Raw genomic sequence first — 26,189 nt, forward strand, 5'->3', positions numbered from 1 at the left:
GTAGTCCCTTAATCTGCTTTTGTGCCTTCAAATGGATTTCAGTGCTCTAGCTCTGTGTTCCTGTGGAGCTGAAGACTGTAATATAGCTTCTAAGTTCACTGGCTGATTTTTAACTACACTTGAGTCAAAGATCACAAGCTTCTTGAGGCTGAATGAAGCTCAGCAGTGGTATGTTAAATCCCTGGCTGTTCAGCTGTGGTCTGGGGCTGCCCTTCTGTACCCCTGGATTTAAAAGCACTGTTTCCCTTTGCTCTGGCACCAGTGTGCTGCTGTTGAGCACAACTGCCCTTCCTACTGGCTGTGCTTCCCTTTCATTAGGCTGCTGTGACTTCAACCCAGTTATCTGTTAGCCAGCCAACAGCCCCCCTGTGGGCACCTGAAGGAGATAGACCTGTAACTAGGGATAGCCCGGTCCAGTCCTCTCATACTGAACATCAGCTGCAGGATTTCTAGTCATCTTGCTAACCAGTAGGTGCTTGGCATCTAGGGGTCTCTAACTGGGTACTAAGCTCTTGAAAGAAATTATCTCATGCTATGAATGTGCCAGCTGATTGCTACCTTCCCTTCTGTAGTATAAGCAGTAGTTTCTGTTTGGCCATCCTGACCTCTAGGTCTGGTCCTTGTTTTCAGATACACTGCTGTTAGTAATGTATCTTGGAAGGTTTTTTTATGCCTTATGGCTTGTTCTATTCCCTGTAGACTGATTAGTGGTTTACTTTGGAGATTCTAGCAGTTGATAACAAAACCAAGAACTACTCTGGAGTAGAAAAATCTCACCCCCACCAGAACAGATTTTGTGTTTTGCTGTCACTTAAACAGCTTAGAAATTAGGTATCTGTATAGTAACTGTCTAGATAGCAGACAAAGTTTTCCCAACTGGCCTGGTTAAAGGAAGCAAGAAAAGTTGCTAATATCAGGCAGGAGGCATGGACAACCACAAACCATGGATAAAATATAAAGAGTAAATTTGTTCTTGTTACTTTGACCCAGGGGCTCTCTGCAGCAGCACCCAGGAAAAGGCATGCAAGTGGGGATGCAGGCATTGTGCAGCTTGATCTTTGCTGGCCAGAAAGAAAAGTTGTTGAATGTGCTGCTGTTCCCTGTATATGTCAGATTTTCATAGGTGTAGTTTTCTACTGTGCTCTAATCCTTTTCACAGTAGGCTGGGAGTCTCGAGGATGTTTGATAAGCTGCCTCTGAGTCTCTTGCAGGTGTATGTTATCTAAATGCAGACATTCTACCCATCAAGTGCACAAAGCTAAATAATTAGTATATGTTTAACACCCCTGGTGCAAGTCACTTGAGCCTGCTTACAGTCCTCCTTGCCAATCTTCCGTTGTATTCCTGCAATCTGTAAGCCTCAAAGCTTCCCTACAGAGAAAGGCAATATAATTACTAATGTTTTTAGGGAAACAGAGGCACAGAGGGAGCCTGTTTGTGATTACTGATAAGCAAATAAATGCAATTTAGGCTCAGAGTTTGGAGATTAAAATTCAGGTTTTATCTAATGTTTTTTATTCTGCCAGATCATTCTGTATTGCAGTAGAGGTCAGCCAGGGATAATAGGGTGCTTTGAAAAACAATGGTTTAAAACCAAGGGTCTGTTTAAGAGACTCATGAATAGGTTTATTGCTCATTACTAACAAATTATTTTTGGTTCTACTACTCTTAGCATCTCTGTCATCCTAAATGATAAATACTTCAGGCTAATTACAGACTGTAGAAAAATAATGTTTCTTTGCTTACTGGATCCACTTCAGGTTTGTTGTCTTTTCTTTTCTTGAGGCTTTCCCTTATCTGTCAGGGTAGAGAGCATTCAGTGCAGCACTCTGTAATTGTTTGTCATGTGTTCCCTCTCCTGCATCTACTTATGAATCTGAATACTGCTAGTCCTCTTGATATCTCCTCATTGAAAATTTGGCTTTAATGATGAGTATAATACTGAATGTCCTAAGTGTTTTTGTTCTGAAGTCTCCCATTGCTGTATTACATTCCTGTTAGACTTTGCAGCCAATTTCCTTTTTTGAAGTGCTTATTAAATGCTTTTGTTCACAATTGTGATTCCATTCACTATATCTTAAAAATCTGTGTGCCAACATCTGCAGCATGTACAGCTCTTCCAGCTGTTCTTGTAAATGTGAGTTCTGTGCTGCAGCTGGGGATCAAAACCTGGTTCTATTTAAATTGGTTAGCAGGACACAGCATTTGCTTTAAAACATTACTGTAAAAACTTTCTTAAAACACTATTGTAAAAAATCCCCTTTCTTCTTACTATGATTAAGATAATTACAAAACATCTTTGGAGGAGTATTTACAGTGAAGCTGAAACCTGACTTTTCTGAACACAGCAGGCTAGAAGGATATTAGGAAAACCACAAAGTGGAACAGACTCTTCTTGCTGCCAGAGCTGATGTTCTGGTGGTCAGAAGTTCCATGGCCATTTAAATAAGAGCACCAGGAGTACGTAATTTCAGGGTCTTTGAAAACTAGGGGAGGAAAAGAGTGTGTTTGGAAAGGAAAGAAAGGGTATGAGTAACAGATAAAGCTGACATGTCTTTAATACTTTATGTACTGAAGCAAAATGGCTTTGCTGGTGCTTGGAAGGGAAACTACTTGTCATTTTCCCTCTCCCCTGCTTACGTGGCACTCTAGACTATAAAGAAAGAGGAATAAATAAATAAATTCTGTTAGCTTTCTAATAGGTTCTCTTTACATGTAAGTTTTCCTAACCTGTACAAAAATTGGAAAACTCTTCCAATTTATTAGTGTGCCAGAAGAGGCTATATAAAGATTTCCCATGTCACCTTTGGTGTTACTTGCACTGTTAATATTCTTTCCTATTAAAAAGTCAGACTCTAGGTTTGATATGTTGCCCTTCCTCCCTAAAGGAATGTTCTCCAGATTCAAGTGAGCTTAGAGGGAATTACCATGTAACCATATAAACTAAATACCATTAGGTTGTAGGCAGCCAAACAGGATTTAACAGTATGCTTAGCCTGCAGGCAGAGAGAATGGAGAATGCTAATGCCACCTCCATTAATGCTACCTCTCTTGAAGTCTGGTTGTGTCACACTAACTTCATTAGATTGTGTTTGACTTGTGGTTTCCTTATATTCTGCTAGGCTACAACAACTGATCTCCGTTCCTCTAGGGCCTGATAATTGGGATGGCTCTGTTAAACTGAATGTTAACTTGCTATACCATTTCCTACCCTTGCTGTCCTCACTAGTATTAGAGTTTCTGTGCTTAGTGCCCTCACTTGCATGGTATAGTCTCCTTTTGCTTTTGTCTTATACCAAAATACTAATCTTCAGGGGAAACTCTACTCTGTAGTCATATGTGAAGAATGTGCCTTGTATTAGTAGTTACACTCCTGCACTAAACCAAACAGTGACAGAGTCCTGAAGTACTGGGATTAGTGAGGTTCAGCTGTACTTCCCTTTTAAGCCCATAAATGTTTGGAATTGCATCCAAAGCATACACGTTAGAAACCCTCCATCTTAGAACTGCTAGCAGAGCCAAAACACTGAGTCACTGAAGATTTGATGCATGCTTTAGGCACACAGACATCTTGGACCTATAGTTTTACTGTCCTCTAAATGGAGCCTAAGACTCTTCTTCATGTAACCTGACATGAAAGGTGGCTGCACTCAGAACTTCAGCAGGGTGAGAAAGAGTAATGAGTGTTTGTTAAAAGGTCAGTGTGTGTCTCTTCTAAAATGTCACTGTAGTTGTTCATTGCAGTTCTCACTATAAACAAGGACAGCAATATCTGTACATGTAACAGACCATTTGAAGTGAGATGGTTTCAGTCATGCAATTATGCTTTTTATTTTGTATTCTGTACACATTGCCTTACACAGTCAAGGAAATGAGGCATAAAAATACAATTGCATGTGACAATGAAAAAGGATGAAAGTGCTTTGTTGCACTGAGTGTAACAGCCTTAGGTTAAACGTTGTCTGGCAATTTTGTGGAAACAGGGAGAGTGATCATCACATGTCCAGTTCTGTGTTCTCTGGGCATGCAGGGCTTCAGGTTGAGTACTGGACAGACTCTGCTAGTGCTAATTGTCAAGCGTGATGAGCATAAATAGCACAGGGCTGGGGGCTCATCTGCAACAGCCCCTACTTCACTTAATAAGCATTACTAATGAGCTTTTTTAATACAACAGACTTCAGGGTATGCTTTCTAAATATGAATGTAAATTCCATGCAAGAAGAGCATGGATATTGGGAACATGATCATTAAGGAAGGCTTTATGCTGTTAATGCCAGTTACAGCATCAACAGAAGTATAATGAAACTATGAAATTCACATTGGTGACATTTAGTTGCAAGTCACTTTTACTACCTATTATTAGCTTGATAGGTGTTAGGGTTGAAATAGTTTGGACAATAGCCTAAGTAATCACCTACTATACTTAAGTCCTGTTGTCTTAGCACTTGAATGGAGTATGAAGTATTTCTGCAAAAGCTAGAAGAGTGCTTGATGAAGAGGATTTATTATTTACTTGACAGTACATTGTACTTAACTGTATGGGCTTTTAATTCTTCTGAGCCAAACAGGGCTGATATTCTTAATATTCACTCTCTCTATCTTGTTCTTCATTCCTAAATGTGAGAAAAGATCAGTGTATGTTTAGGCAGAGATGTGTTTCCTTGTCTCATTGCTGGATGGAGTCTGAACCTCTGCTCCAGGATGCTTGGAACTTACTAAATACCATTACATTGGCTGTCATGTGAATGCTGTGTAAAAGAAATGCTAGCCAACATCCCCATAAATTATTTCTCACATAGCTTGCATATATGAATCTGGAGACTTGTACTAGTGAGGGTGTTTAAAATGTCTCACCTTTAGTAAGGGTATAGGTAAGAGCTTTACTTTTCCTCTTTGACTTCTATCTTTTGTACTATTCTTGCTAGCTGGAGAGATGAGACAAAGAAGTTACACACAGTGACAGCCATCTGGGTCAAAGGGAAAGTTGTTGCCTGGCTCCTGTTTTTAGCTAATATTGTCTGCTTAGAGGCAGACTGTCAGACATGGCACGTGGGAGGAGATCTGTCCCTGGTCTCTGGGAGTATTAACTCTACAGTTCTCCCAGGGTGGTTTAGTTGTGCTCTATTTGTGGATATTGCAGAGAAAGTTTAAATGAAGACTCATGTAACTTATTCAAATGGGGGAAAATCTGGTGGTTTTTTTTCCCCCTACTTTGTAAATAATTGACCTTGGAGCCCATCACATGCATTCTTTCCCTCTTCCTGTACAAGTGCTGGTGTTTCTCAGTCCCCTGTTGAAGTGTGTTCACTGTAGAATTTTTAAGCTCACTTAACAAATATAAAGGATTGCTTTACTGCCTTCAGGCCTGATGTCCCTCTTGTGACACATGGGACAAAGCATGAATGATGGTGCAGCAAGAGGAGGCACAGGGAAAGAGAGTCAATGAACCTGCTGCATGTGGAGTCAGCGTTGGGTGTCTGCAGCTTGAGCTCAAGCAGCTGTTTCAGGAACCATGGCAAAGTTAGTTGCTCCAAATCTCCTTAGAAAGACTTGAGATGTTTAGGGTCCCCCAGGATGTAGGGATTAGGGCTGCAGGAGTGGCTGCCCATTGAGGCATGTTTATGTCTAAATAAGGGCCAGTAAACTAGATCCTTGGGGTTGGGTAGGCTGAGGACCCAGGTGGGAATGGTGCCACTGGGGTGGGAAAGGGTCTTGCCATTTCCCTGCTGGGCTGGTGCTCTTCTGCAGAAAGTTGAGAGCACAGCTGGGAAAAAGGGGCCTTGGCATCATCTCCCCAGCCTCCCTTGCTAAGGACTTCTTAGTTCTTCTGCAGTGTTTAATAACTAAAAAGTAAATAAATAAAACAAAAAACCTTGAACAACCTACACATTAATTTGAGGGACAGCCTTACTGTCTCCTGTAAAAATACCTGGTCTGTACTGACCTAGTTCTTATTTCTTCAGTGTATCCCTATCAAAAACCACATGAATGTGGTGATGGCACAGCACTGAAAGCAGCTCTCATTAAAAGGGCATGGGGAGAAGCCTTGAAACAATAGTGACTGATAAACATGCAAAGGTCAGGGCAGCAGGACTGAAACTGCTCTATGTTTAGCTGCTGGTAACTGAAAAAGCACAGCTTTAGCTTCTGCTAAGTGCTGATGACAGAATGAATTGCATAATGAAAAATCAATTTAAAATGCAGAAGGTAATGGTTCATGTGGGGCCAGACTCTGAGCTGAAATTCACTTGCTTCAGTGTCTGAGTTTATTAAGCAATGCCTGCTCCCTTCAGCAAAAGATGAGGGAGGGCATAAAGGAAACTCAGGGGGAAGGATTGGATCTCTTCAGCTGTGTATCCACATATGAGCTGTGGTCTAAAGCCTTTGAGTGCTGTCACCTGAGACAGGTGTATGGGTTTTATTGCTCTGTCCTTAAAAGTGTTTCCTGAAAAGATATTGGAGACAGCCTTGCTTCAGGGATTGTTGACTACTGAGTTTTGTACTAGTTGTTTGCTGAATTAACATGCTATTAAAAGAAATGGCTCCTGGAAATCTAAGCAGGTGGAGATAAAGATCCCCCACACTATGGAGTGCATATAAATAATCATAAGTATGTTTCTTCATTTGCAGTGTTGATTGGTTACTTTATAGGAGCAGGAATAAATCAAACTGAAGTTTATAACTTTTAATTTACTAAATTGAAGTAGGTTGTGTGTTCTAGCAACTGAGTATTCTTGATAAAGAATTTGGTCTGGCCTTTATGATCTCTTGAAATATAAAACCACTTTTTAAGCAGCTTTAATTTGATCTGCTGTAAAGAGGCAAATGTTCCTTTAAAACAGATATGTGTAAAACCTTTGCTTTTGCCTGTTTTTCTGGATGTGGGTGCCTGCTATTAGTAGAATAGTAGTGTTTTAAAACTAAAGCCCAGTGATTTTGATTGCCATGTGCAGCAGAAAGGTTTGATTGTCAGAGAATAGATGTCAAGTCCTTTCAAAATTGCTCAAGATGGGCACATGAAAGCTGAGCCACCTACAGTCAAGTTGAAAACCTGAGCAATATGCTTCAAAACGTGTATTTACAAAAGGCTTGCTGCAAGCTGAGAGAATACCACAATGATATGTATATGCACATGATAGGCTGCCAATGGTAAAACTATTCTGTTTTTTTTAACGTAGATAGGATTTAATCATTACTTTCTACTGCAAAACAAATTAGTGGCTTAGTGACAGCTACTGTTTAACTTGGGTTTCTGTTGTCAACAAGATAGTTCAGACCTGTCTCTCAAAGTGATTGGGAATAAATCAATCTGGTTAATTTTAATTTAAATATATTTGGGAGTATTTACTAGACTCTTGACAATTGCTGATTCTGGAAAATGGGCAGTTTTATTGGCTTTAAAATGACAGAAAATTATTGACATCTCACCCACTGTTAAATGTGTCATGGAGCTGGTGTGTTAGAAAGGAGATGAAAACATGATTGTCCAATTGTTCAACACCTTCATAAAGCATGTTATGCTCTTGAGCCATGTTTTGGGGAGAAAAAGATCCAGATCAGTCCAAATTCCTTCCTTCCTTCCTCTGTAGTGAGTTTGAAGCAAGAAATAAACTTCAAAGTCCCCAAGTTTCAAATGGTGGCAGTGTCTCAACCCTGGGTGGAGGATTGCTGCTTGTCTGGGATTTTGCACGAAAATATTTTTAGTATGTGGGGTAATCTAATAAAAGGCTTGGAAGCTTTGCATTTCCTGGGCAGAATATAACTTACAGCTGTTGGGGAAGATGTAAATAAGAACACAATGCCAAACAGAGCTTCTCTCCAAATGCTGCCATGACTTTGTCTTCAGGCCAAGTAAAGATCCATCCCAGAGCAGATATGGTGCCTGGTGCTCACCTGCCTGCTGCTGCCTGTGTGGTTCATCAGGAGAGAAGAGCAGCTGGTTTGTGGGGGCATACCCAGATTACTGTGGGTCTTGCTACCTGCCCGAGATGGACACCAAATGCAGCAATGGCTGCCCTGACTCAATTGCATCCTCCTGAATGCTTTTGTTCCCATTTGGGGAAGCCTGCCCTGCAGCTGCTGGCCTTACAGGGACCCCAAGTCGCCTCTGGAAATTTTGGCCCAGCAAGATGTAGATGAAGGGGTTCAGACAACTGTTGGCATAACCCAGGCTGATAGCCACATTGTAGGCATAGTAGAAAGGCAGGGTGGGGTGAGTCATGGTGAGCTGGGCCAGTTGCAGGATGTGGAATGGTGCCCAGCAAAGGAAGAAGGCCATGCAAATAGCAATTGCTGTACGGGTCAGTCTTTTGGTTCGAGCCCTGGTGCATCTTTGGCTCATCAGTGCTTCTGAGGACCTGGCCATCTTGAGCAGGATCCTCCTGTACGCCACTGTGATGAGGACGAAAGGGATGGCAAAGACCAGGAAGAATTGGTAGAGAGTGTACCAATAAATGTCCCTCTGGGGGTCTGGCAGTTGAATACCACAGCCTAGTAGACCTCCAGGCAAAGGGATGAGCTGAGCATACAGCCACACAGGTGTAATGCTGAGGAAGGAAAGGGCCCAGAGTATGCAGATGACAAGGATTGCCACAGGGGGCTTCCTGAAGCGGGTGGAGGTGAAGGGGTAGACAGTGGCCAGGTAGCGGTCGATGGACATAGCAGTAAGGATGTAGGTGCTGGTGAACTGGCTGTTGGCATCCAGGGCAGTGATGATTGTGCACATTGTCTCCCCAAAGTGCCAGGCTCCATTTCCCAGCAGCTGGTGGATGAGGAAGGGCATGCCCAGGAGGAAGAGCAGGTCCACCATGGAGAGGCTGATGATGAAGATATCTGGGACACTACTGCTAGGGCCAGATTTCTTTAAGACTGTACAGATAACCAAGCTGTTACCAATAATGCCCAACAGGCAGATAATACCAAACAGGGTGGGCATGATGAAGCTGCCATAGCTCATCCTGCTGGAGTCACCTGCAGAGACAAGCGTAGGCAGGAAAAAGTCAGCTATGCCAGGACCACTGGTGAGGACATGCCTTGTAGATATTCTGGCTTCCAACAAACGACAAGTGCTCTGGATGCAAACAATAATTGATTTCTTAAGCATATGTAAGATGAAGTGATTTGTGTGGGTGGCTGTGTCTAACCACACACAGGCACTTTCTCAGCAGTTTTCACAAATATATATGTTAAAATGTGTCTAATCAAATGTGCATATACCTACTTTTCCCTTCATATATACGACCACACATATTAATGATAGAATGAAAGAGCACCAGTCTATATATCATTCCAAGTAGGTGTACTTAGACCCTTTCAAATGTATACACATATAATATGTTTCAATATATACATTCATATCTCTGATACATGTTGCTCAACTACATGGATAATAATACCTCTATTTAGGCTTTCTTCAAAATCATTTCACATAAGTGAATTTTTTTCTTCCCCCCTGCCTACACATATTATAGTTTATATACTAATGTATATTTTTCACTTACCAGGCAGAGAAAAGTTTTGAACAGCCTTGAAGCTGTTGGGGATGCAGCTGTTCAAGCTCTCAGTGTGATTTGTTTTAAAATCCATCCTTCAGGAAAAATTGGTCCCCATCAGCAGGTTGAAGATGTTAGTGTTTCATGTTGAAAGAATAAAGGTTGCTGATTCCTTGGAGATCTGTGGGGCTACTCAGAAAGCCACTGCTCTGAGCACCAGCAGAAGCTGTTAATGCAGGTTAAAAAGCAGCTCCTTGCACCACCACCAGGCAAAAGTAACGCTGGGACTGAGGCAGTGCCTGTCACCAAGCTGGCAGCAGAGTGCTGGAAATATGCTTGCAGGGAGAGCAGAATTTCATTTTAGTGCTAAAAGCAGTGATTGGGATCCACTGATAGACTAAGGAATGAACTTGTGCTCTGGAGAGGCAAAGGGGGCCTGGAAATAAATAAAATCCTCTAACTAAAATGATGGGTAGCCAGTACTGAGAACAGACTGTTTTTAGGGTCTAAATGTGTATAAATAGCTCAATATTTAGTTCTGCAAAGAACCTTGTTAACCTAAAGTCAAGTTTGCAGCAACATTTTCAAGTATAGATTGGGGCTAATATCTTTAGATTCTGATGCAAGATCATCCTAAAGGTGAAAATGTACAAGCTCCGTAAGTATGCAGAAGCTAGTATTTTCTGGCTGTGCCTGGTAAGTTGCAGCACAGATGATAAACAGCATCATTATCTCCCTTCTGTGAAGTGCTTTCTCCATTTCAATTATTTTGAGGTCTCAAGCACAGTAATAGAGTTATGTATGCTTCATTTTAGGCAGACTGATAGAAGAGAATAGGAGAGAAACAAGGGTTTTATTTTCAAGGTGTATTTGAAATGATAGCAGTTCAGCATGTAAAAAAGGCTGGAAGTATTAAATAAATGAGGTGGTGATTGTGTTATCAAGTCACACTAATCTCTGCTTATTTCCCTCATAACCATTAGTCTGCTCTTAGCAGCCAGTAAATGCCTAGATTGAAGGCATTACTGCCTAAAAAAAGTAAGGTTTGGAAAGAAAGACTTGACTCAAACTGTGTTCTGGTAGTGGGGGCCAGTAGTCTGGTGAAGGGTGGGAAGGATTCTGTAATGACTAGAATCCTATTTCAAGGCTCACTTTTTGCTAGTCATAAGGATTTCTAGTACTTAGAAATAGTTATTTCAGCACCTCCCAGCTCTTAAAAGCAGGCACCAGTCTATTTGCAGAAGGGATAATGTATTCCATTTACCAGCCAGTGTAAAATGCCTCCTTCACCTCAATGCCCTGGACATACTATCTAGCTGGAGTCTCTTTGTTTGCAAATGGCTGTATCGTTGGGGTTTTTGCAGTCTGATGTATGCACTATGTTGTATTACCTAGAGCTGTGATGTGCAGCACCATACAATTGTTAAGAACAGCATTCTAACGTGGCCCCCCCCCCCCCATCCTCACTTGCTCTAAACTGGCAGAGCTCTACTGTAATTAACAGCACAGCTGCAGATTTGATCCTAAAGTGGGGATACCAGCAATGTAAAAAAAAAAGTACATACATTCATGTTAAGTCTTTGTTCCATATTCCAGATGGATTTCTCCAGGCTGTATGTCATGTAAACAGTATCACAGCACTGGCTTTTCTTACAAGGAAAGTAGAGAATGTACTTTTCCTGTTTCTTTTTTTTTTCTCTGTTCTACCACTTGTATACTACTATCAACTGGAAGTTAAAAAGTTAAAGTTTTGGTTGGATAAAGCTTTGAAGAACCTGAAAAAAATCAAACATTTTATCTTAGTAACTTACAAAAGAAATCTCCTATTACAATCTCCATTCTGTAAATCCTTCATATTTAAGTGGAATTTAGTAAATACTAGAGTCCTTTACAAACCAGTATCAGGTCCTGCCTGTCTCCTGCAGACAGTAACACTCTAGTGCTGATGTGTGGGACCAGCTTATTACTACAGCTGAAGACATTACCACCAAGGCTAGGTGGAACGCATTACGGCTCAGATAAACTTTTGACTCCACTTTAGAGTCAAACAGCACGTTGGTTCATGCAAAACTGGAGTATTACACTAAATTAGTTCTTGGGATTCTGCACTTCCTTTACAGGCATGGGAAGGGGAGTATCGGCAGTTCACCAATAATGTTATTTTGTCTGGCCAATAACTGAGGTAAAAAATTCAGCTCCAAAATGTAGCCTTCCTAGAAGTAAATCTGGAAAAGTTGTTTTTACTGTAGAATCAACAGAATAACAAGACAACCTGGTTAAACAAACAGCACTTTATTAAACTAATATAATTAGATACTTTCTTAATGCTTCAAAATATTATAGCATTTGCAAAAATGAAAAAAGTTTAAATAACACAAAGTTACAACTGAGAAGCAAACCAGGTTATTTAAATACCTAAACAAATATGACAAAATGCAAGACCTAACTGCATGCTGTTGATTTGATGCGGCAATGAGAACAAGGAAAATATCCCTTCAGATTAACACAATATCTAAAGGTATATAAAAGCTTACACCATGACTTAACGCATGAAAAACCCCAATTTTCCTTGTATAATAAATATAAAGCATTAGCATGGTGTGCTCATACTACTTTAACAAAGGCTGTTAAGGCTTAAAAAATATTTTTTAACATTCAAAACACATTTTTGGTGTTCTGAGCTTTGACACATATATCAAAATGACCAACTGCTGCATACAGATTTTAAAAGATAGATCCAAAAAACACATCCAGAACTCCCGTAACAAGTGGGAAGCTACTACCTACCTACCCTTTCTTTCACCTAATTGTCACTGACTTAACAGTAGCAGTTATTATTACATCCCTTTACCAAGTTCTGTGGAACATTCCATCATGCACATACACTTAACATTGCAATGCACTGCTGCTTCATGGTTATTCTTAATATTAGTTTTGCAGTGACAATGTAAGATGCATACTGATTTTTTTCAGTTCCTGTGAGGAGTGCACAAAGGTTGAATGCTCAACAAGTAAACAATTACATTGCAAAGGTCAGAGTAGTACAGTTAAGTGCCTATGAAGGAAGTGGGGAGAAACCCACTTATTCGTTCTTTCCATTATTGGCAGAAAGATCCAAGACAGGAGGACTCTTCTGTGCCGAACTTCCATTAATTTCTTCCTTCCTTATCTGACCCCTGTATATAGGATAAAAGAATGGTTTTAGTCTGTTCTTTCACCAGATTATTGCCTTTCTGCTCAAAAAAGCTGAGCAATGAGAGATGTAAATGTGCCTGAGACTCCTGGAACATCCGTTGCTGGTCTACCAGAGCTTCTCTCAAAAGACACAAGAACATAAAAAGAGCAGATACCCATTTTAGCATCAAAGCTGTAAGTCAGTATGACTGGTCTGTATGTTGGGTTGTGTATTTTGATACATTATGGAAAAAAAGAAGTCTTTTGTGGAATTGGTAGGCAATGTTGTGGACCTGGCAGGATGCCCTGGAGGAGCACTATAGAGCTCTGGAATAAATGTGAGCACACTGGTCCTTACACCACGGTCTTGTCATCCTGACAATATCACAGGCTCCACAGGCAGTCTGGTGTGTCCTTGAGATGAAGGAGCAAGTTAAGAAAGTCTAGGAGAGAGCAGCTGTATTTTTTTTTCTTGCTCTTCCCTATGCTTAAGAAATGATTATCACTATTCATTCTCTGGTAGATATTTAGGCGGGCAACAGGTGGCACTCCAGCACAACATGTGAGTGCCTCGTAGTCCTGGCCAGAGGCTTGGCAAAGGCGTGGCTGAGGCACTTACTGACTGAAACAGGCCTCCAAGCCTAAAGTACTGGGAGACATGACTGGCAAGCAGCACACGTGTAGCATCCAGCAAACCTGTAATTTCTATTTTGGCCACACTGTCCCTTTCAAGTACCCCTTTGCCTATCCTAAATCTACAACTGATTTTGGGCCGTTACTCTACAAATGCAGGTAAGCAGAGATAGCTGGGCCACCATGCAGAAAGAACTGCAACAGGTTCATCCTCTAGGCAAAGTCTGATTTGGAAGTGTGTTTTAATGATACTTAAAGCAACAAATACTCTGAGTGAGACAAAGTTGTATATTATTGCTTGATGTCATCTTAGGTTAGCACATGCACATTTAAAGACTATTTACATTTCTTCTTTCCTGAACAGGAAGGAGGGCATGTAGTAACTCTCATTAAAATATATATTGATGACTAGACATTTATATGCAGCACATTAAGCCACCAAGGTAGCCTAAGTTGCTCCAGCATTCAAGAAACATTTGTTAAACTAATCAACAGTAGCTCACTTAGAATAAATGAAGTAAAGAATGCAATAGTACAGTTGCAGAGTTTGAAATCCAAGCATGGATCAAGACATCAATACTCACCCTGAAGCATACCAATAGTTGACCAGAGTTGAAAGAACGACATAACACACACTCAGTACTCCAGAAACTCCCAGTGAAAGTGCACCCAGGCCACACAGCACGCAAAGGAGGGCTATGCCACCTGTGGCTATTACAACACCTAATAAAAGAAAACCATTTTGTTATTTAAGCAAGTTTATATACAAGTAAATTAGAAGAACTGACCTTCTACCACAACCCCAATTTCAAACCATTTGGGAAAACGGTCTTCTGCAGTCAACTAGCTAGCCTCTACAAAAGCTGTGCACGGTCAAGATAACTGGTTTAGGCATATCCTGGTGGCTGAGATTAGAAAGGGAAATAGGATTTCCCCTGTATAAACTACAATTAATCAGATTACTGTTCTTGTATTATTCACTACTGCTGAGACCTGAGGACTACATACAGAAATCCTCAATTGCTTAACTGGGAACTCCAGAAGGAAGAAGAAAAAAAGGAAGAGACATCATGCCTTAAAAGGGAGTAAGTACATACGTGCATGCATGCGTACAATACCTTCCACGACTATCACACCGATACAGGCCATTATGGCTGTCGTAACAACAAAAATCAGGAAAAATGCAACGGGAATAGCAGACACGGCAATAAACATCAGGACTGATAAGGCAACAAAAGGATGGTCACCTAAATATTGGCCAACACGAGAATTCATAAATGCAACAACCTGTGGATGGAAGAAAAACATTTCAGATTTTGTTTTTATCTCGTCATAGATAACTTCTAAAGATTACTGCTACTTTAGCAAACTACAGGTAGCATCTTTTTGTAAGTCTGCAGCTTCAATAGAGAGCAGCTGTTGCCTCTATTTCAAAAGCATAAGGATTATTGCAAATTTAGATAACTTCATAGCAAATATAATTCTACCAACAATAGACATGTTTCTCTTTGACTTCCCAGTTCAGTTCTTGCACAAATCAAAAAAAAAAAAAAACCACAATAAAAAAACCTGAAAACAAGTAAAAAAATTACAGTTTAGCTGCACAGATTTCAGTGGGGTCTCAACAGCTATGATTTTGATCTAGAGGACTGTATTTGTTAAGAAAAAAATACACAATTTTTAAATGTTAAGATTATTTTTCTGTTTTCCATGCCTCAGTAGTATCTGCAACCTGCTCATTTATTGAGTGTAAAAACAGTGCAGGCATGTCTGTATCACAAAGTTTTTAGGAATTCAATTATAATGTTACTGGTAGAAAAAAAAATAATCTTCTTTACAGAGGCAGTTATACACTGGAATTTTACTTCAGTAGAGACATTTCCCACACCTTAAGGAAGTACGTATTGTAGTTTTAGTTCTTTTTACAGCAGCACAACCATTTCACTAAAATGCCACTCTACTATCTCAAATGGATACACCAGTAAAACACAGAAATGCAGAACAGCCTTCCTTTTTTCTCAATTGCTGAAGGTGTGGGAGCACAGCCCTTCCCATAGGCTCCTCTGCGTTCACTTAAAAAAGGGGAGTGAAAATTCCCCCCCCCAAGTTTTGACACAGCATTTAAATAAATTGGAGTGTGCTATTCAGAGAGTTATGAAAGGAGTATCTTTATAAATATATAAAATTATAATCCAGACCCACATCTGAGTTGCTGTGGATGGACTGCACCATGGAGTGCCATTGCTTCTGCAGTTCTTGCATTTCTTTAGACATGTTGTAACCTCAGCCACGATCGCAAATCTTCTGAACCACCAGTTTTCACTCAGCCATCCAGTGTTCCTTAAAATTAAGGTACAATTAGTAAAAGGCTTATACAGATGTTGTTTTTTGAAAATATGTCTTTTGCAAAAACAGAGAATGTAGATTTCCAATGGTAATGTGATCCACAGAGTCTAAAACATTACTTTTACAAAAGTCCATCTAATGTAGGCGGCTTGTCCCTGAAAACTCCTCTGAAACTCTCAAAGCCAAATATCAAGATACAAAGGGACTCTCACCTTCTTCCTTTACAATTAACCCATTAATTAACCCATAATTAACCATGAGGGTATTGAAATACCTGCGAAAAGGTCAATTTAACTATCCACATGGACAATTTATAGCTACTAATGCTGGAAACTTCTCACACATTAATGACACTTGCTTTTGAGAGTAGTTGCATGTTCAGAATTGAAACCATACCCTGTACAGCTTCAAAACTCTGCATATAAAGGCAAAATGCTTTCAAACACTCTGAACATATTTAATTGTGACAGTTTAAGGGGAACATCAGCTCAAAACTCCCCCTTACCCCGCAAAAGCCTGATCTGTTGTTGCTAAGGGTACCCTTACCAGTGCAAGGTTGAAAGATGTTTTCCGGCTTGTCAATCTAAACAGTGCCCGTGTCGATATCGCTGCCTTACACTCTGCCCACATACACGCTCCCTCCCTTTGTTTACACGGTATTTTCATACCGCAGCGTTCACCTCGTTCCTAGCAGCGTTGGCGAGGGCCCGACGGCGGGGGGCTGGTGCCGGAGCGAGCCGCCCTACCGAGGCCCGCTGGGCCGGGCAGCCCCCGAGCACCTTCACCGCACCGCCGCCTCCACCGGACACTTAAAATCGAGGTCAGGCGCGGATTAACCACCCCCCGCCACACCACTACTGCCGCTACCCGCCGCCGTTGCCCTTAACGGGGGCCCCCGGGCCCCGCCGTCCCGGCCTCCCCCGACCTGCGGCGCCGGGGCACGGCGCGGGTCTCCCCTCCGAGCGGGGCGGGCCGAGGCCGCGCAGGGCTGAAGGGGCCGCACTGCCCCGCCGCGGGGCTCAGCGCTGTTGGCTCCCGCTCCCGTCGCGGTGGGCTGGGGGACGCTGCCCGCCCGAGCTGAGGGGGACGCGGTTCGCGCCCCGCGGGGCTGCGCCCGGGCGGACAGGCCGCCCCGCTGTCCCCAGCCAGGCGGAGCGGGGCGGCGCCGCTCCCCGCCCGCTCTCCGCCGAGCCGGGGCCGTCCCTCTCACCTGCGGCTGCTGCCCGCCACGCCGCAGCCCCCCACGGCGCCTCGCCCTCCCGCAGCCTCCCGGGCTGGGCCTGCCGGGGCCGAGGGAAGCGCCGCCGCCTTCCCGCCGCTGTCTCCTCCCCACGGGGGCCGGCAGCGCGGCGGGCAGGGCCGGGCGCCCGGGGAGGCTGGAGAGGGCCGGGGCCGTGGCGTGGCACGGGCACCGCAACGGAGGAGTTTGGCGAGGAAGGAACCGGGAGGGTTTCCACAGACCGCCCGGGGCTTTAGGGGCTTTTATTTATTTCCCTTTTGTGCCCTTTCCCGCCCCCCTCCCGTCCTGCCGTTCCCCCCCGCCCCGGGCCCTTCCTCAGCCGCTCAGCTCTGGTACCCTCAGGGAGTGCCCCAGGGTTTTCTGTGGCTTTAGGACACACAGCCGTGAGCTTTTTCGAATTACGGACAGAAAATAAGGATCTGTGCGATAGCCGTGCAGCTCCTCCCTGCGGGAAGCGTGGCCCAGCAGAGGCGCGCTCAGCCCCCAGAGACGGGGGTGCTGCCGCGAGGAGCGGCCGGGACCGTCCGGTACCGCGGGGGCGTCCGGTACCGCGCGGCCTCGCTCCGAGCGGCGCCTCAGGGCTCCGTGGGCGGGAGCTGCGGAGGGACGCGGCTGTGAGGCCGCCATCCCCCGCCGGAGCGGCAGGCGGCGAAGGCAGCCCGCAGCGAGCGGTGACTGCCCCGGCGGCCGCCAACCGCTTCATCTGGCCGAACCGCCCTCCCCTGTCTGGGCGCTGGTTCCCACACGTTTCCACCCTGTCCTGCTGCCTCCACGGGCGGCCGTGTGGCAAACCTGTTTGGGGAGATGCTCCACGTGAGGAATAATTATTTTTAAAATTCGGTTTTCGGCAAGATGGGTGCCTCCTACAGTGTCCCAGCATTGGGATGGGACTGCTCATCTCCGAAATGGTGCGCGGGGAGGTGTGTCGCACGATGGCTTGGTCTGGCTGCTTTCCAGAGCACCATCATGATGTTACATGCAAGCGTGAAGCTTCAGTGAATTCCCAGTTTTGCTACATAGAATTTTTCATGCTGTAAATTACAGTCAGAAATCAGTAAAATATCCATGTTTCTCATGACTGCTTTAATCACTCTTTTTGATTGGTGCCACCCATGAGAGTATTGCAAAACTGAACATTAATGGTTTAATTATTCTTTTTTTAAGGCAACAAAATAAATAGCATGTTTAATTTGTAGCATGTCGGTGTTACAGCGAAGAGATTTTATGCAGTGTGGGGTTTTTAACCTATTAGCCTGTCAGAGCTCTGTGTCTTGAGTGCTGATTTCAGTGAGCTCTGGAGATACATGGAAGGATCTGTGTAGACAGAGGAAGTAAGAGAGATTTGCATATTAATGCAAATTTGGACTATGGGTTCTAAAAGCCCAACACAATACCTGCAAGAAGAGGATGGTGAGGGCAAGTTTATTTTGCTTGAACTGTTCAAGTGTTTATATCTCATATTATTAAAGTACAGAGTGTATTGATATTCCTAGTATACTAGTGCATATAAAATGAAATTTCAATTTGTTGATTTTGTATAATTTTTTTAAAGTGAGCATAGGGAAAAACTAGTAGAATTATACTGGTAGAATTATAGTGTGACATAATCCAGTGATAATGGCACTCTAAAGTTTAATTATTTCTTCTGCTGAAAATTTACATATAATTTTTTCTATATAAAATGTTTTTACCAAGCAGCACAAGTAATTTATTTAACTTCAAAGGGCATGCATATATAAGTATCCAAGTTGTTGTGCGCAGTGGAACAGTAGTTACTATAACTGTTGCTTAATTGAGCTTGTCTTCATGCCAGCGTCAGCTTGAATTAGCGGGAAAATATTCATGTTGCAAACCAGCACTGAAATATTTGGAGTTACTGCACACACGAGCTGAGCAGTTGCCAGCGTTAGCAGCACTGGTTCTGTACCCCACACTGGCTTGTGTTTAAAGAGCAACTTAGTTTATGGTAGGAACTTTCACCTGTGGCCAGGCAGGAACAATGTTGCACTTGTAGTTGGTATTTGGTCAAGATGCAAGAAAAACTTGTGCAGTTAACTCAGGGATATCAACCATTCTCATGGTTTACAGAAAATAGGATGAAAAATAGCATCCAAAGATGTTGGGAAAGAGTTTAAGTTAAAATGGAGGTCTTGCTGTGTTGATAGAACATGTACAAGGCCTCTCTTGAGCATTGGTATAGGGAGACTGCACTAGATTTTGTGTTGGATGGTAATAATTTCCATTTGTGAAGAAATTTGATGGAGGACTCTTTCAGGATATAGTGATGACCGTGAGTGGGAGGCAAGTGCATACAAGCAGACTTAGAAGAATTGGGAGTACAGGTATCCCACCTGCTGTCTTCGGATCTTCAGGGAGTTTGATTCTGAATGGTGGAAAGGTGGTGGAGATGTTTGGGTTCAAGATTTTGAATCTTTAATATTTTTTTTTTCTAGTTCCTCCTAAGAAAATCTGGGTTTATATAGGCTTTATTGATCTGGGAGCTCCCTTGCTGTGTGCAGTGTTTTCATACAAATGTCAGTTGCTCATTGGTTCCACAACTGAATCTCCCTGACCACAGCTTGGTGCAACACTGTGCTGAAAGGGGCTGTTTTCTCTCCCGCTTGGGTAAGAGGGGGAGGAGGAAATTTCTGTCTCCAAGCACCAGCTATGCTGTAACTGGGGCAACGAAGCCGGGGACTGAAAGGCAAGTTTCAGAGAAGTTCACCAAGCTGCAACAGGCAGAGGGACTGGTAACAAGGGCACCTGCAGGTAGTACCTGCTTTCCCTCCTCGCTCATGCAGTCTGTGGATATGTAAGGTGTGCTGGGCATCCCTTTCTGTTTTCCCATTCCTTTTGATGTGTGCTTATTTCTCATGGCAATTAATGTGTGGCTTTGTCTGCTGTAAACCACAATCAGGGGCCCAGAGTCCCTGGGCCATTAGAAGAGAACAGGCAGTGTGGAGGAAACTGTTTTTTGAGAAAGTGGAAAGAGCAGGGTGGAAAAAATCTTGCTTGAAAGACATCTGGAGAGAGAAAGATTAAGGTGAAAAGTGAGCTTGATGAGGAATGAAGTAAAAGAGAGTGTGTGGTTTGGAGGGGAAGAAAGCTTAGTGTTGTAAACATGTAAACATGGAGAGAGCTGGGATTTTTCTTCTTCCTGGAGGTTGGGATAGGAAGCTGATTGTTTTGGCACCTTGTGTAGTATCTGAAATGAGTCTCTAATTCTTCTCCAGTGCATGTAATGCCAATGTTGCTTATATTGAGAGGGAGGACCGAAAACTTCTAAACAAACAAAAAAACAAAGCAAAATGAAGCCAACACAGAGCCCGAGACTCCTGAGGGTAAGTTCTTTCTGCAGTGACTGTGAAAGATTGATAACTTCTTCAAAACTGCAGATGAAATTGGCCATTACCAGTGGCTAGTGGTTTGACATTGGAAGAACTCTTATTTGAAGACACTCGTTCTTGTTGAATATTCTTTGGACCTGAGCCTTTATAATATACTTCCTATCAGGAATTCCTTTGCTCAGTTATTTGACTTTTTGAAAGGTTAGGTGACATATAAATCAAGAGTTGCTTTAGAATGAACAATGGCTTTCTTAATAACTCTAGTACCTTTAAGAATGAACAAATCTCCTAATAAACCCCATGGTTTATTCATTTTTAAAGTACCCTAAGACCCAGTCCTTTAGTCATTAATCAAGAGCAATTCATGCTGTCTTTAGTGAAATATGCCTGGTGGTGATAATGTCTTGATTTCTGTGTGTCGGTGTGCAGGCACAGTGGGGAATACCAAGGAGGTAAATCAGATTAGTCCTTTCCCAAATTTTATTTGTAAATGGGCTCTACTTTGATATGGAGGAGGGCACAATTTTGTCTGCTGGAAAACTAGGTTTGAGCAGCCTAGTTTCTTAGTCATATATCAGAAAGCAATAACCATGTGCTAAAAATGTATTAAAAATTATGTAAAGGGTTATTATATGTTATTCAAACATAATTGTATTGGGTGATAACTTCCAGTTTTATGGCATTCAGATACAACATACTTCCACCTCCTTTTTCTGATAGTGTCACTATGTATTTGGGAATTTGTTCCTTGTGAATCTCCTAAACAAATTTGATTTAGGAGCCTCAGAACAGATGAGGGGTGAGGTTTTGGCCTATACCAAGGAAAGCTGCCATTCAAAAACATCTTAAAGCCCTGTGAGGCTAAATAATTCTGAGAAAATATCCTTAGAGAACTTTGTATGGTGTCCTGGAAGGCCACCTCAAAGTACTGTCACCTTGAGGAGGTATTAGGTATTCTGACATTTGTATTAAAACATTTTGCAAAGTCCTTGTGATCAATCTATTCTTCCAGTGACATCCTGGCAATACAGCTTCTCCTGGAACTGGGTCATTATAGACATGAAAAAATCTAGTGGGTTTTTTTGCCCCATTAATGCAGTTCACATAACTTGGACTGTTTCACTGCCAATTTGGCAGTCTGGTAGGCTTTAATATTTTAATATCCAGTCTTTATACCATTATAAACTCTGCATGATATGTGGAGTTTTTAGTATAACTGAAAATATGAAAAACTATTTGTTTTCAGTGATATAAAACCAGTTGGGTTTTTTTTTAATGTGACATTTATTGGTGATTAGAAGTTTTATCAAATGACTACAAAGAACAGTGGAATCTGAAAAACAGTTTTGCTGAGGAACTCATTCCACAGAATGTCCATTTCCTTAAAATTAGAAATGTTGCAATACGTCATTTTCAATGAAAACTGAAAGTCTCTGTTCTTTCTGAATCTTTTTTGAAACAGTCTATTTCATAAATGCTTTGAAGTTGTTTTTAATTTCTCTCTAGTCACAAAATTATTCTGTGTATAACATGAGTCATGCAAAACGGTTGCCGGAGTTACCATCCTTACCTGCTTCTGCTTCAGCTGCACCTTCAGAATTATATCAGGTATGTGCTCTCTCCCCTTGTGTCAAGGTATACATTAAGCTGCATGTACTAACATGATTTTAGGCATCATATATTGCCAGGCCTTAGGCAGATGAAGTAAGGACAGGAAAAGCTATTTAAATTACTAAGTTAAAGTACTAAGCAGATTGTCAGGTACTTCATTAGAGCTGCTCTTATTTAGAAAAGTGTTGTTATAACTTCTATTATGATTTGGATATTAAACCTTGGCAGTTTAAATCTGTTCTTTAAATTTATTGTTAATTATTAGCTGTAGTAAAAATATTTTTCTTCCAAACAAACTGTGATTTCTCCCCACCCCCCCCCCCCGGTACTTTATGGCAGAGCACAAAAGCCCCTGATTTAGACTGCTGTTCCAAAACCAGCTGAGAGCTTGACAGGTGCAGCATTGATCAGAATAGATAGCTTGTACAGCTGCACAGCTAAAGCCTCTGCTGTGTGACACAAATAAAAATTACATATTACACTTAAGGGGAGGAAGAAGAGAGAGCTGGCTTTCCCCACCATAAGTACCTCACAATTGCTCATTTGGCTCGTTTGTGTCAGCACTTCAGTTCATCCAAGATGTCTTTCTTTAGAAAGATACTGTTTGTGAAGAAATTGAAGTACTTTCTGATGCAAACTGGGTTATTTTGGTCTTTGTTTGAAAATAGGAAATTTTAATTGAAACATACTCTAAAATTATGGTAAAAACCTGAAAATTATTCAAGGAAGATTTGCATTAAAAAATTTTGTTTCCATCCACAAATCAGTCAGATTTCTGAGGATGTGTTAAGGGTTTATGTAAGACACGGGAGCTGATTTAGCCAGTCCTGAAATTTTTGTGTCACATAAGCAGTAGGTTTTTGCCAGGTAACTTCTCCAGAGGTTCCTTTCTGACCAGCTTTTTCCCCAGGGGGTTCCCATGGTTATCACATTTAGCAAGGCACCTGCTCTGCACCCAGAAAGCTGTTCTACCTAGTGGGGAAGAAAGAATATAGTTTACAAAGCGGACCTAATTGAGAGAGGAGATAAGAATTCAGAGTTTAGGCTGACTTCAGTAGTTCCTAAAGATATATAGTGACTTTCTGGGGAAGAATCTCTAAATCTCTGAATTATTTTTAATTCATGTATCAGTTTGTCCCCCAAAACTTTAATTCAGGGACCTACCCACATGTCTAGTGTGTGCAGAGGAAGAAATTGAACTGAAAAGATTCTATGAACTTTCAGAAGCTAATTTAAGGAGTATGATTGCAGCAGTAGCTTCAATGCTTTTTTCTTTGCTGATAAGATTAGCCCTGTCAGTCAGAAGAAGAATGCAAGGCAGATGTAATAATCTTGCCTTAGCCTGTATTTCAGATTGACAAACTGTATTGTTCTCACTAAAGCTCATGATAGACTGAAAAATAATACTTCATAGCTTCATTTATAGGTTAAATGAAAAGAAGCTGTTTTATGCTCTAGTATATGCTGTCCTCTCAGAGGTTATAAAATGCTGAGAAGAGGAGCTTAACTGCAGCTCCTAAGGGAACAGCAAGAGAAATGAGGGAACCAAGGATGGGATGTCACGAATGTATTTAGAAGCTTTTTTAAAGAATTATCTAAAACTGATGATGGTAATGCTGCATTGTAAAGAGGAAGAAACAGGTAATAGGGATATGGTTGTGTTACTCCAATGAAGCAAAAATCATTAAACAAGATGTAATACAGAAACAAGCAAGATATGAGTTTAGACTAAGAGCTTTAGGAACCATGGTCTGAATCATGATTCTATCTTATGTTTGTTTTCTCTCTGAGGGTATCTTGATAAGAAACATACTTTTCTATCTGATGTCCCTTATGCCTGTGAGCTATCTTATTAAAGTTTAGACATCAGGACTGATGACAGGCCAATCAATAGATACCTGGTCACCTGAGAAACCATGGAATGAACAGAGAGAAGAAATCTATTACAAATCCTGTATTGTTATGGGGGAGAGAGAAAGATGAGAGCTGAATTTGTTAGCTTGTATTATTGTTCAACTAGTACAAGGACTGAGTGTTAAAAGTAGACAGGTCATTAACAAATGAGAAATAAGAATTTTCTAGATTTAAGCAAATGTAAGGAGAAGAAGAAAAGAAGCAAGATGGTGATGTGGGGGAGTAGACAGCACTAGATAATGTACTAATGGCTTCTCTTATTTTTAAAAAAGACCTTGATTATGCAAAAAAATGCACGAGTACTACTGAAACGTTGTGTAAAATTATTCTTATACATGTGTGGAACATCGGGATCTAAAAATAGATTTGTGGTCAAATGACTCTAAGTCAGACTTATGTATTCGCTCTTTATACTAATTGATCTTTATCACTGTTCTAGCTCTAAGATGACTCTTTAAATTACTGTGCTGTGTAAAACTATTGCTTTTTTTTCCAATTCCAGCTTGTCCTTAAGAGCGGCTGTTATCCCCCTTTGATGCAACAAGCATCATGGACTTTGGCAGCTCCATTCAAAGAACAGAGTTACTACCGAAGCCCAAGTGACTCCATAGCTAATAACTACACTCTTACTGCACGGGATTTAAAATTGAAAAATGTGCACAAATTAAAGTCCTCTTCAATGACAGGGATGTCACTGGGTTCAGCAGAGCAGAGAACAGCCTCACCGCGTATCCATATTTGAATGTGTTTATAAGTTTAGCCTTGCTTGTACTATACATTTTTATCTCTAATTGCTTATCTGTTAAAGCATCATGATTAATTGACTTAGCTCTGTTTTTCACCAGTCTGAAAGCATACCTTATTTGAAAAATATTCCTGTATGTGATTTTTCTTAACTGGTGCTTAAAGCTTCAAAAGAATTTGATCTTTCTAGGAAAAAGCTCAAGCTTACACAAAGAAGTCAATGTGCACCAGCCCATATGCCAGAATTACATGTCATACGTTATACAGACAACCAACCATTGACCCCAGAAGAACAATTTGTTGTCATGCACTTACATGAGAAGGAGATAAGTAAACAAGAAAAGCCACCTTCAAGAAATGATATAGAGGTACTTGTATAATTTCTTTTTAAGATAAAAGTAGCAGCAGTAGTCATCTGCAGTATATGTCAGTAAACTGTTTACTTAAAAGTAATTGAGAGAACAAGTCAGTACGTGAGGTTTAGAAGATGTACATATTTAATATAGCAAACTGCTGTTAAATGTTGTCCACTCCTTTCCCATTTGTTTCTCTTCCTAGCTACTCAGTCTGATTTTTGTTCTAGTGGGTTTGCAAATAGAAGCATCTTCCCAAATTCTTAACCTCTCACATTGTTGGCTAGTACTTTAGAGATCAGTAATTTAATATGCTGCACTCAGTTCTTTCTGTGTATATGCTTCATCAAAACAGATGGAAGTATTGTAAAAATGTCAGGCATTGGCAGTGTTTTAGGAGAACCAGGAAACAGTCAAAATCCATTACATTCAAACACCTTTCAATTGCAGAAAAGGTTCAAGTGATAGAAAAGCTAAAAATATTTTGTAGTAATTAATTATCTGTCAGAAAATTCATACAATAAGCATAATATTTTAAACATTATTTTTTAGCGATACTGTTACTACATATATAATGGAGTGCAGGAAGACATGCTGGCACCTCAGGATAAGGAAGTGATTAATGTAATTTTAAAGCATATTCCAACCCACATTCTTGCTAACCCAGACCTGGAGAATTTACTTGCAAGTTTAAAAGAAGAAATTAAGACAGACTATCATATCGGCCTCATGAAAGCCATTGGTAAGACTCAAAATCTCTTAGCAATTCAGAGTATGTAGACATTTATTGCACTTTGAAAGCAAGTCTGTATTCTATTCTTAGCACCCATGGAGAATTCCTCTGGGGTCAGTAGAACTGCAGGAGATATCTGAGAGAATATAATCTGTGATCATGCTACCTAACCTTTCCATTTCAACCAATACCTATTTACTAAACCCTATATCCCATCACTGAAATACAGTAATTTCCAAGTTCAGTAGCTCTGGGTCCATAGAATCGTTTTGTCGATACTTTTCCAATTTCCCACTCCTAATTCAAATCTAAATCACGTTCAAAATGCATAATTCTGCATCATCTCATCAGATGTATAAAGAGGGGGTTGTTCAAATGATGGTGGACAAGGAGTAATCATCTTAATTTGTAGCAGAAGAAATTAGATAAGAAGGTAGGCATTGTGACTATAAAGATTGTGAAGCACCGCAGCAGATTATTCATTGATGAATGTTCTTTGATTCATTGATGAATGATGCTTTGAATTGCATGATGGACAAGTATCTGTCAACAGCAGTCTAAGTATATTTGATCCTAATGTGGGGAGAGGGTAAACTAGGCTAT

At 41.3% G+C, this 26,189-nt stretch overlaps 3 protein-coding genes across 5 annotated transcripts in view; 1 reads left to right on the forward strand and 2 right to left on the reverse strand.

Moving 5' to 3' along the window:
- Positions 1–7,975: 7,975 nt before the first annotated feature.
- On the reverse strand, positions 7,976–9,585 carry LOC141950837 (melanin-concentrating hormone receptor 1-like). Its single transcript, XM_074886202.1, has 2 exons — positions 9,501–9,585; positions 7,976–8,970 (listed from the first exon to the last, which is right to left on the reverse strand). Exons 1-2 carry the CDS (start codon positions 9,583–9,585, stop codon positions 7,976–7,978), a joined length of 1,080 nt encoding a protein of 359 aa, XP_074742303.1.
- Positions 9,586–11,767: 2,182 nt separating this feature from the next.
- Positions 11,768–17,003, reverse strand: LDAF1 (lipid droplet assembly factor 1). 3 transcript variants are annotated; one of them, XM_074886327.1, is made up of 5 exons: positions 16,855–17,003; positions 15,501–15,638; positions 14,417–14,585; positions 13,883–14,021; positions 11,768–12,667 (listed from the first exon to the last, which is right to left on the reverse strand). In XM_074886327.1, the coding sequence occupies exons 2-5, from the start codon at positions 15,570–15,572 to the stop codon at positions 12,574–12,576; spliced, it is 474 nt and encodes a 157-aa protein (XP_074742428.1). In that variant the 5' UTR covers positions 15,573–15,638; positions 16,855–17,003; the 3' UTR covers positions 11,768–12,573. The 3 variants fall into 3 exon arrangements, with proteins under 3 accessions (XP_074742428.1, XP_074742426.1, XP_074742427.1); XM_074886325.1 differs by having other exon boundaries at positions 14,396–14,585; XM_074886326.1 differs by lacking the exon at positions 16,855–17,003 and adding an exon at positions 16,191–16,775 and having other exon boundaries at positions 14,396–14,585.
- A 3,147-nt stretch (positions 17,004–20,150) lies between these two features.
- The window catches only part of DNAH3 (dynein axonemal heavy chain 3), a 59,181-nt gene continuing 53,142 nt past the window's right edge, over positions 20,151–26,189 (forward strand). The window contains exons 1-5 of the mRNA XM_074886091.1: positions 20,151–20,225; positions 21,738–21,839; positions 24,259–24,484; positions 24,666–24,868; positions 25,406–25,595. Of these exons, the coding sequence (XP_074742192.1) occupies positions 20,193–20,225; positions 21,738–21,839; positions 24,259–24,484; positions 24,666–24,868; positions 25,406–25,595 (754 nt within the window). The 5' untranslated portion in view covers positions 20,151–20,192. The remainder of the gene's footprint in view (positions 20,226–21,737; positions 21,840–24,258; positions 24,485–24,665; positions 24,869–25,405; positions 25,596–26,189) is intronic.

This window comes from Strix uralensis, chromosome 16 (assembly GCF_047716275.1).
Source record: "Strix uralensis isolate ZFMK-TIS-50842 chromosome 16, bStrUra1, whole genome shotgun sequence".
Lineage (NCBI taxonomy): Eukaryota > Metazoa > Chordata > Aves > Strigiformes > Strigidae > Strix > Strix uralensis.